Genomic DNA, 11,783 nt, shown 5'->3' with positions numbered 1-11,783 from the left:
TCCCTCGTCCATCTTCAAAGTTACATCCTCAAAAAATACCAGAAGATTTGTCAAGCATGACTTTCGCTTCATAAATCCATGCTGACTCTGACCTATCCTGTTACTACTATCCAGATGTGTCGTAATTTCATCCTTTATAATAGACTCCAGCATCTTTCCCACCACTGAAGTCAGACTAACTGGTCTATAATTTCCTGCTTTCTCTCTCCCACCTTTCTTAAAAAGTGGCACATTAGCCACCCTTCAATCCACAGGAACTGATCCCGAATCTATCGAACTCGTAACGTGACTTGGTGTTTCCACAATAGCAATACAAGTGGGTTCCTTGTCTGAAGACAAAGGACTGGAAGAACTTCCTACTGCAATTTGATTAATCAATTGACTTGACTGACACAGTCTAGCTGATGGTTTTGTGCACATTGCTTTTAAGGACATAACAACTAAAGAGGATCTTCTCCCCTTTTGGTCACTTAAAGAACAAACAAGGGGTGACCACCAGCAGATAATTTTCATTCTCCTTATTCCTATCTCATTTGATTTCCTTAACAATTGCAAGCAGTAGGGGATGAGAAGGTATGAGGAAAGAATTGCACAAAGAATATTCATTTTAATTTACATCATTCAGTTATCCCTCACAGGGATTCCATAATCATCGAGTTAGGGGGATTGAATCTAACTGACAGCAGTGAACCCTGCTGACACCAAAGCATTTTCACAGAATTTCAGAATTGTCACAGCACAGAAAGAGGCCATTCGACCCATCATGGCCTGCACTGGTTCTATTACCAAGTACCAATTTTCTACTTTTTTCTCGTAAACATGTTTTCTATCCAACATCATTTCTATTCAAAATAATGCTCCCCTTTTGAATGCTTCAATTTAACTTGCCTCCACTGCACTTCCAGGCAATGTATGCCATACCCTAACTACTCACTGTGTGAAAAAGTTTTGTTGATGAATTTTAAATGGTAGACACCAGGCTGATTTTCATCGACAGTTTTAATTCACTTCAAGCTAATTAAGGTTAAGAGTGAGGACAACCGAAATGGTACAAAACTACATTTATCTCTCTCTCATCTTTAATATCCTCATAATATTTCATTACTTTTGAAATGCAGTCACTTTTTGTTTTGTCAACAAACATGGTGGTCATTGTCCCCATAGCAAAGTCACATTAACAGCAAATGAGATAAGTAATCTGTTATTTTGTTTTTCCTTGGGTGGAGAAAGTGAGAGCTGCAGATGCTGGAGATCAGAGCTGAAAATGTGTTGCTGGAAAAGCGCAGGTCAGGCAGCATCCAAGGAACAGGAGAATCGACGTTTCGGGCATAAGCCCTTCTTCAGGAATGAGGAAAGTGTGTCCAGCAGGCTAAGATAAAAGGTAGGGAGGAGGGACTTGGGGGAGGGGCTTTGGAAATGCGATAGGTGGAGGGAGGTCAAGGTGAGGGTGATAGGCCGGAGTGGGGTGGGGGCGGAGAGGTCAGGAAGTTTCCTTGGGTGGGCCAGGAATCATTGCTGGCTCAGCACTATGAGAACTCCCTGCTCCAATTTAAACAGCATTATTGGGCTGAAACTACATGGGGCACAGGATCTTTCGCCCCATCACACCCTCTGGCTCAAAGGTTAGGGAAGGGTCCAAATGGAATACCAGCTGGCCCATAGCTATTTAATGGCCACTTAATGAGAAGTCTCACCTCAGAGAACAGCAAGCCAGTGAGCTGTGTCAAATGCGGCTCAAGCAGATGAGACATGGAAACCTCCAACATCCCAAGTGGCAAACTGACAGATCCCAGGGAGAGGAGTTTGAGAGTCAATGGGAGCAGGGGAATTCTTGTGGAAAACTTTCCAATGGCCTCAAGGGTGTTGTTAAGTAGCTCAGGAGAAAGTGAGGACAGCAGATGCTGGAGATCAGAGTTGAGAGTGTGGTGCTGGAAAAGCACAGAAGGTCAGGCAACATCCAAGGAGCAGAGAATTAACATTTTGGGCATAAGCCCTTCATCATTAAGTAACTCACCCCACTATCCATCATTAGTCCATGCAATGCAACCTATCAGCACAACCCATGGTCTGGGCTTCAACCTGTGTTGGTTAAACCTTCTCAGTGGGGAATGGTCCTTAGGTGGACACCAGTTTCCCACTTCAAGGTTGCAACTGGTCCACTGGTAGACAAACAACACTGCAACACCTGGTGCGGTGAAAGGATAAATGCTTGGCTGTCTGTTGAATTCACTTCCCTCCCCCATCTCAATCCTCTCCTCCACTCCACTAGTTTCTAGCCTTCAAATCCACTGCCATATCTTTGTATAAGAGTCAAAACGTGTGGTGCTGGAAAAGCACAGCCAGTCAGGCAGCATCCGAGGAACAGGAGAGTCAACATTTTCAGCATAAGCTCTTCATCAGGAATGTTCCTGATGAAGGACTTATGCTCGAAACATCGCCTCTCATGCTCCTCAGATGCTGCCTGACCGGCTGTGCTTTTCCAGCATCACACCTTTTGACTTTGATCTTCAGCATCTGCAATCCTAACTTTCTCCTATATCTTTGTATAACTCTAGCCATGGAATCTTGTGCATCTACCTGAACAAATAGATATGGCTTCAGTGATATTGGAGTTGAGAGCACTTCTAGATATATAGCACTTCTCCAATGCTAAACCAAAGCATCACCCAAATTATGTGTTCAAGCAACAGAGTAGAGTTTGAAACAATAACTTTATGACCCAGATGAAAACCACCATTAAGTCAAGCTGATAAAATACAAGAGAATTTTCATAGTCAGCTCATTTCCAGGGTCGCATCAAGTACAGATTCAGACATATGCCAGGATGTGAGGCTAGAAGATTTATGCAGCTGGAATTTATAGTGCCATGAAAATAACAGCATATGTTGTCCTACCATCATCATTGACAGAGTCATTCACTTCCCATCGAGAATAAGAAAATAGTTTGCTGTCCCATCTGTAAAAAAAAGTTCAAAGTAAAATGGTCAATAGTAAGGAAAATATACTACAGTATGAAAAGTACTACTGATGTGTTATCAATCAAATGTGCATGACTAATTTCAACCCTGCCAGTTTTAGAACATAGAGAACATAGAAAAGTACAGCACAGAACACGCCCTTCGGCCCACGATGTTGTGCTGAGGTTTAATCCTAATGTAAAATATAATAACTTAACCTGTGCATCCCTCAACTCACTGCTATCCATGTGCATGTCCAGCAATCGTTTAAATGTCCCTAATGACTTCGCTTCCACCACCACAGCTGGCAACGCATTCCATGCATTCACAACTCTCTGCGTAAAGAATCTACCTCTGGCATCTCCTTTATACATTCCTCCTAATATCTTCAAACTATGATTCCTCGTACCAGTCAATCCTGCCCTGGGGAAAAGTCTCTGGCTATTGACTCTATCTATTTCACTCATTATCTTGTATACCTCGATCAGCTCTCTTCTCTTCCTCCTTCTCTCCAAAGAGAAAAATCTGAGCTTATACAACCTTTCTTCATAAGGCAAGCCCTCCGGTCCAGGCAGCATCCTGGTAAACCATCTTTGCACCCTCTCCAAAACCTCTGTATCTTTCTTATAGTAGGGCAACCAGAACTGGACACAATATTCCAAGTGTGATCTGTAGCAAAACCTTGCGGCTCTTAAACTCAATCCCCCTGTTACGAAAGCCGAAACACCATATGCTTTCTTAACAACTCTATCCACATGGGTGGCAACTTTGAGGGATCTATGTAATTGCACACACAGATCCCTCTGTTCCTCCACACCGCCAAGAATCTTGTCTTTAACCCTATATTCAGCATTTGAGTTCGACCTTCCAAAATGCATCACTTTGCATTTATCCAGGTTGAACTCCATCTACAATTTCTCAGCCCAGCTCCGCATCCTGTCCATATCGCGCTGCAGCCTGCAGTAGCCCTCGATACTATCAACGGCACCTCCAACCTTTGTGTCATCTGAAAATTTACTAACCCACCCCTCAACCTCCTCATCCAAGTCATTCATAAAAACTACAAAGAGCAGAGGCCCAAGAACAGAGCCCTGCGGGACACCACTCAACACTGACCTCCAGGCAGAATACTTTCCATCTACAACCACTCCCTGCCTTCTGTCAGCCAGCCAATTCTGAATCCAAATAGCCAAATCTCCCTGTATCCCATACTTCCTGTCTTTACGAATGAACCTACCATGGGGAACCTTATCAAATGCCTTGCTAAAGTAAAGCATATAGTGCAGGAATATTTAACCACAACTTTACCAAGTGTTTGGTGACAGGATGGGAAGCAAGAACATTGGGAAAACACAATGTTCCACTACTTTGATGGATGTGGAAGGCTCCTTTAGGGCCTTGGATGGAGATGAAGAAGGAGGTGTGGGCGCAAGTTTTGCAATTCCTGCAGTGGCAGGGGAAGGTGCCAGGATGGGAGGGTGGGTTGAAGGGGGGGCGTGGACCTGACCAAATAGTCACAGAGGGAACGGTCTTTGCGGAAGGCGGAAAGGGGTGGGGAGGGAAATATATCCCTGGTGGTGGGGTCTGTTTGGAGGTGGCGGAAATGTCGGTGGATGGTTCCATCCATCAAAGTTTTACTTGCACATCCACTAATATCATTTATTGTATCCGTTGCTCCCGATGCAGTCTCCTCTACATTAGGGAGACTGGACGCCTCCTAGCAGAGCGCTTTAGGCAACATCTCCGGGACACCCGCACCAATCAACTACATCGCCCTGTGGCCCAACATTTCAACTCTCCCTCCCACTCTGCCGAGGACATGGAGGTCCTCGGCCTCCTTCACCGCCGCTCCCTCACCACCAGACGCCTGGAGGAAGAACACCTCATCTTCCGCCTCGGAACACTTCAACAGTTTCCTCATTTCCCCTTCCCCCACCTCACCGTAGTTCCCAACTTCCAGCTCAGCACTGTCCCATGACTTGTCCTACCTGCCTATCTTCTTTTCCACCTTCATCCCCTCCACCACTCACCTATTGTACTCTATGCTACTTTCTCCCCACCTCCACCTCCTCTAGCTTATCTCTCCACGCTTCAGGCTCTCTGCCTGTATTCCTGATGAAGAGCTTTTGCCTGAAACGTCGATTTTACTGCTCCTCGGATACTGCCTGAATTGCTGTGCTCTTCCAGCACCACTAATCCAGAATCTGGTTTCCAGCATCTGCAGTCATTGTTTTTATCTACATAGATGAAACGGAAGCAGAGTTAAGGCTTGGCACTGAGCAGCCATGATCTTGTCAAAGGGCAGAGCAGGTGAGACAGGTTAGCTGCTCCCCTCCTGCACCTATTCCTCATGTCTCCCTGCTAATAGGAAAGATGTGGTAGAACTTGAAAGAGTTCACAAAAGGCTTACAAGAATGTTGCCAGGGTTGGAGGATTTGAGCTATACAGATAGGCTGAATAAGTTGAGGCTACTTTTCCTGGTGCATTGGAGGCTGAGGGATGACCTTCTTGAGGTTTGTAAAATCGTTAGGGGTATGGATAGGATGAATAGCCAGGGTAATGGAGTGCAAAACTAGAGGGTAGAGATTTAAGATAAGAGGGGAAAGATTTAGAAGGGACCTAAAAGGTAGCATTTTCATGCAGAGGCTGGTGCTTGCATGGAATGAGCTGCCAATAGAGGCTGGTACAATTACAGCATTTAAAAGGCATCTGATGGGTATATGAATAGGAAGGGTTTAGAGGGATATTGGCCAAATGGTCGCAAATGGATCTAGATTAAGTTAGGATATCTGGTCAGCATGGACAAGTTGGACCGAAGGGTCTATTTCCATGCTGCCCATCTCTATGACTCTCTGACTATGACTCTGCTTATTCAATAAGTGGTTAAGGCCCATATGTTAGGTACTTTCCATAGGAAACTGGATGAATATGCGATAAAACATGGAACAGAAAGAAATGTTGAAAAGCTGACATAAAGATGATAAAATGGAAGAAGACTCAAAGACATAGACCAACCAGTTGGGTGAATGTAATGTTGGGTGGATCCAAACAGTCCATGGACATTTACTCTCTAAGAAGTGGACAGTTCAAATCACATGTGTTCAATCACTGTGGCGTGTCCCAGCTAATCGCGACATTTTAAGTTAAATTAACATTCAACAGAAAAAATCCAATATATTACTATTCTTTCTACAACATTTTACTTATTATTATTCATTGGCGTGATACAGTTGTTACTTTTCGAGGCGGGCGTGTTTGTAAATATCCAAATACTTCTTGCATATAACAAGTCGGATTGGCACTTTGTCACCAATACCCTGAAGAACTTTTAAAGATGGAAGCGCACCCCTTATTTACAAATCAAACTGACCGCGGACAAACTACAGTGAACCAGCATATCGCCAATACTGGAGACACAGTAGACTGAAAAACAAACTCAATCGCCATTGTAAAAAGGAAGCTTACATTGTTTCAGGAATTTGTGAAATACAGCTCAGCCAGCATACTGTGATTAATGAACCTTATCTAAGTTCATAGAGCTTCCCCGGTTACAGTTCTCGCTTGGTTAGGGTTCAGCCTGAGTTTACTAAAAGGAGAGTCCTCTACCTGTGATTCGTTATTTTTCCGTTAGTTTGCTGCCGATTCGCCCTCATTGTTCCCTTTCCCCAGTTCCTAAATCTTTTTTTTGACGGATGCGGATACACTGCGGGCTTTTCCGTTTTGCAATGTTTCCTGTTGCCCTCCTGAACGGTGAATTAAAACAGAGAGTAACCAGGCAATTCAAGGTGTGGCTCTGCCCTTTCACCCTAACTGACGGTAGCTACGAGCCCCAGGCATTTCCAGTTCCACCACTCGCGAGGAATAAAAAAATTGCTCAGTTTTAGAAGCAGGTTCAGTATAGCTTTTTTCAAAACAAAGTGCACAAAATCATGTCAACTTGAGACAACTTTCTGCACTCACAGTATCTCATTGTAATCTATTGCATTACACACGAAAGGACACAGCTTCCGTACACAGAAGAGCATTAATAGTTGGCCGAGAATTGGATATTTTCTGAAGTGCTCCTCTATCTTCAGGTCAAAAAAAATGTCTACAACTTTTGGGAAGGTGATAGCTCCATTATCGCTTGACTATCAGTCCAGAGACCTCCCCAGAGATCTGGGTTTGAATCCCTTCTTGACAGAAGGTGAGGTTTGACTTCAATAAATGTTTGGAACTAAGATGATCATGAAACTGTTGACGATTGTCGAAAAATCCCATCAGGCTCACCAATGCCCATTTCTGTTGTGGAAGAAAGCTGCTGTCCTTATCTGGTCTGGCTTTCATGTGAATCCACTCAACAATGTAGCTGATTCTCAACTGCCCCCTGGGCAATTAGGGATGGTCAGTAAAGGCTAGCTTAATGAGTGGTGCCCACATCCCACCAATGAATAAAAAAAGAGACATATAAGCTGATAATGGCAGGGATGGCAAAAGGCATTATGTGCTTTAGTGAGGGTAAGACTGACTGAGGAATTTATTAAATAATGAGAATTAGGAATCCATTTGGATTTAGGTTTGAGATTTATATTTAGATTTTATTATCATATGCATTCAAGTACAACTTACAAGAGTACAGTGTACAATGGTGCCAGACAATGACGCCATCTTAGGTACACAGCAAATAGGTACAAAATCTTAGTTACAGAAGTAGAAAAATAAAGAAATACGTTAATACATTTCATCACTACAGTTTTATTAGTACAAAAGTAGAAAACTAAAGTTAAAAAGTCAAACTGAGTCAAGTTTGACTTAATACAGAAAGAGAAACGGAGAACAGGAAACAAAGAGTGGATTTGCAAAGAAGCAAACAGCACGGAGTAGTAAACAGAAAGGAAAAGTGAAATGTTTAAAGTTTAGTTACCTAAGAATAATTTAAAACTGGATGACCAAGAATTTATGGTTTCAGTTTTCCCCCATGAGTCTCTGAGGTTGAATGATATTGCAGGAACTTAAATCCCATCATTCACAATGTTTCGGTGCCATGAATTACCAACCCAAACCTTTACTCATCAGTTCAATTTGTTCTTAAGGCACCCATCCAGCGACTGTCGGAAACCCAGGATGGGATTTCCATGCATGAACTCAACCTTAAATATGATTTATGAATTTCATTTTATTTTTACACATCTTCAAATTTGCTTTTACTAAGTAATACTAAAGGGTATGAGGTGATGCACTTTACTTGAAGAATAGAGACGTAGACTATTTTCTAAATGGGGAAATGCTTCAGAAGACTGAAGCATAAATGTATTTTAAGACCCCTACTTCAGGATTCTAATAAGGTTCAAAATTACTGGAAAGGCACAACAAGTCTGGCAGCATCTGTGGAGAAAAATCAGAGCTAACATTTAAGGTTAGGATTGGAGGATTTGAGCTATAGGGAGAGGCTGTTTACCCAGGAGAGTTGGAGGCTGAGGTGCAGACTTATAGAGGCTTACAAAATTATGAGGGGCATGGATAGGATAAATAGACAAGGTATTTTCCCTGGGGTGGGGGAGTCCAGAACTAAAGGGCATAGGTTTAGGATGAGAGGAAAGACATAAAAGAGACCTAAGAGGCAATCTTTTCATGCAGAGGATGGTGCATGTATAGAATGAGCTGCCAGAGGAAGTGGTGGAGGCTGATACAATTACAGCATTTAAAAGGCTGGATGGGTATGTGAATAAGAAAGGTTTTGAGGGATATGGGAATGGGGCTGGCAAATGAACTAGATTAATTTAGTCTGGTCGGCATGGACAAGTTGGACCAAGGGGTCTGTTTCCGTGTTGTACATCTCTGTGATTCTATGACTTTCCCCACAACCGAAGTAAGGCTCACTGGTCGAAAATTACCAGGGTTGTCTCTCCTCCCTTTCTTCAACAAAGGAACAACATTTGCTATCCTCCAGTCTTCTGGCACTATTCGTGTAGACAATGATGACATAAAGATCAAAGCCAAAGACTCTGCAATCTCTTCCCTAGCCTCCCAGAGAATCCTAGGAGAAATCCCATCCAGCCCATGGGACCTGTCTATTTTCACACTTTCCAGAATTGCTAACACCTCCTCCTTATGAACCTCAATCCCATCTTGTCTAATAGCCTGTATCTCAGTCAACAATCTCCTTGACAACATTGTCTTTTTCCTGTGTGAATACTGATGAAAATATTCATTTAACGCCTCTTCTATCTCCTTGGACTCCACGCACAACTTCTCACTACTGTCCTTGACTGGCCCTAATCTTACTGTAGGCTAATGGATAGGCTAATAATTGAGTTAACCAATGAGTTATTGGCTTCTTAAAATTGTGTTGCATGTTGCTATGCCAACAATTTGTTCTGATGAACATTAAGAAAGGCAAGAATGAGGGGAAAGGTTGCTTAAACTTCTTTTTCCATGAACCCCTGACTGGAAGATTGACCAAAGCTTTGGAGATTGAGATCACCTTCACTCCTTCAAATATAAACATGCTTTGGCAGAGTGCATACATTCTGTCTCACAGCTATACAATTTGTATATCTTTGTAACTATTACAAGAAAATTAGGATACAGTTTCATATCGAGAAAAGATCAGTGTAAGAAATATTTCATACAAATGCTTCACATCCATATAGGGAAAATACATTTGAATTAGGTGGAATGCTGGTCTCAAAGTTTACTTGAGGTTTATGGCTACCTAACATGGTAGTACAATAAAGGAATGATAGCCCATGGACTGTCGTGAGGATACTGTTTAATTGCATTTTACTTAACAAATGTAGGGGGCACAGTTTGCATTGTTTGGCTCAGGTACTGAAATAGAGCTATTATCCTGAGAAACTGCCCTGAGACTCCATTGGGATAATTATCACTTTGGTGATGATATAAAATAGGCTCCATTGAATAGGTCAACATTTATGACTTTTGATTTCCCAACTGTGATATCTTTGCAGGAGAAAGAGACTGTGTGCCACATGGAAGTCAGATACACAACTGAACTGGTTAATTATGGTTTGATTAATGTATGCATATATCATCAAATGGTCATAAAAGACAAAGTTAAAAATCACACAACACCAGGTTATAGTCCAACAGGTTTAATTGGAAGCACACTAGCTTTCGGAGCGACGCTCCTTCGTCAGGTGATTGTGGAGGGCTCGATCGTAACACAGAATTTATAGCAAAAATTTGCAGTGTGATGTAACTGAAATTATACATTGAAAAATTGATTGTCTGTTAAGCCTTTCATCTGTTAGAATACAGTGATTGTTTCACTTCTTTCATGTATAAATCACAAAACTTTTTTTTAAGTTCCATCCTCGGGTTAGCTGTTAACAATGGTGATAGCTAGACAATATGTTGAAGGTGTTAGCCCCCTGTGTTCTGTGTCTATGACCTGATGTTTAGATTGATTCTAATCTAAAAAGTGAGATAACAGAGTTTTACATAAATTCATGCAGTTTTTGAGGTCAGAGTTCTACATGAATGTATGTAGTTTTTGAGCAAAATGCAATGTAACTCTGCAAGTACAAATTCACCCCACAAAATATATGTGTGCATGTGGGTCTTTGTCTGTCTGTATGTGTGTCTGTCTGGGGTGGGGGTTGTGAGTATGAGAAAGTGTGTGTGTGTATGTGTAGTGAGTGCGTGTGTTGCGTGTAGTGAGTGCAGAGTGTCTTAAGTCTGTGAGGGGGTGCATGTGTGAGTGTGGGAGTGTGTGTGTCTATAAGGGTGTGTGTGGGTGTCTGTGTGCGCGTCTGTGTGTACCTGTGTCCGTGTGTATGTGAGTGTGTGTGTGTGTGTGTAGGAATATCTGTGTGTGTGTGTGTATAGTGCAATGGTGATTCCCCCCATCATCACACCCACTGCAGTTACAGGTTCCACCCCCAGCAAAGGACTCACCTTCATCCCCCTCCGTCCACGCATCAATGAATTTAATACACGCCGTGACGTCGAACAATTCTTCCGTCGCCTCCGCCTCCGAGCTTACTTTCACAATCAGGACTCCCGCCCACCTTCCGAGGACCCCTTCGCCCACCTCCAACACACTGCATCCACCTGGACACCCCACGCTGGCCTATTACCTGTCCTCGACCTCTTCATTTCCAACTGCCGCCGGGACATTAACCGCCTCAACCTGTCTACCTCCATCCCCCACTCCAACCTCTCACCCTCACAATGCGCAGCCCTCCAATCCCTCTCCTTCAATCCAAACCTCACCATCAAGCCAGCGGATAAAGTGGGCGCAGTGGTAGTCTGGCGCACTGACCTCTACACCGCTGAAGCCAAACGTCAACTCGAGGACACCTCTTCCTACTGCCCCCTCGACCATGGCCCCACCCCCCATCACCAAATCATCTCCCAGACCATACAGAACCTCATCACCTCAGGAGATCTCCCACCCACAGCTTCCAACCTCATAGTCCGGGAACCCTGCACTGCCCGGTTCTACCTCCTTCTCAAGATCCACAAGCCTGACCACCCTGGCCGACCCATTGTCTCAGCATGCTCCTGCCCCACTGAACTCATCTCTACCTAGCTCGACACTGTCCTATCCCCCCTAGTCCAGGAACTCCCCACATACGTCCGAGACACCACCCACGCCCTCCACCTCCTCCAAGACTTCAGTTTCCCCGGCCCCCAACACCTCATCTTCACCATGGATATCCAATCCCTCTACACCTCCATCCGCCATGACCAGGGCCTCCAAGCCCTCCGTTTTTTCCTCTCCAGACGTTCCCAACAGTACCCCTCCACCGACACTCTCATTCGTTCGCCCGACCTCGTCCTCACCCTTAACAATTTCTCCTTTGAATCCTCCCAATTCCT

General features: G+C 43.6%; 1 protein-coding gene across 1 annotated transcript in view; it reads right to left on the bottom strand.

Moving 5' to 3' along the window:
* Nucleotides 1-6,943, bottom strand: part of LOC122554215 — a 27,208-nt gene extending 20,265 nt beyond the window's left edge. The window contains exons 1-2 of the mRNA XM_043698875.1: nt 6,564-6,943; nt 2,895-2,956 (exon numbers count right to left, since the gene is read on the bottom strand). Of these exons, the coding sequence (XP_043554810.1) occupies nt 2,895-2,956; nt 6,564-6,610 (109 nt within the window). The 5' untranslated portion in view covers nt 6,611-6,943. The remainder of the gene's footprint in view (nt 1-2,894; nt 2,957-6,563) is intronic.
* Nucleotides 6,944-11,783: the final 4,840 nt, after the last annotated feature.

This window comes from Chiloscyllium plagiosum, chromosome 11 (assembly GCF_004010195.1).
Source record: "Chiloscyllium plagiosum isolate BGI_BamShark_2017 chromosome 11, ASM401019v2, whole genome shotgun sequence".
NCBI lineage: Eukaryota > Metazoa > Chordata > Chondrichthyes > Orectolobiformes > Hemiscylliidae > Chiloscyllium > Chiloscyllium plagiosum.
Note: the sequence above shows the minus strand (reverse complement) of the source record. Positions and strands in the feature narration are given on the sequence as shown.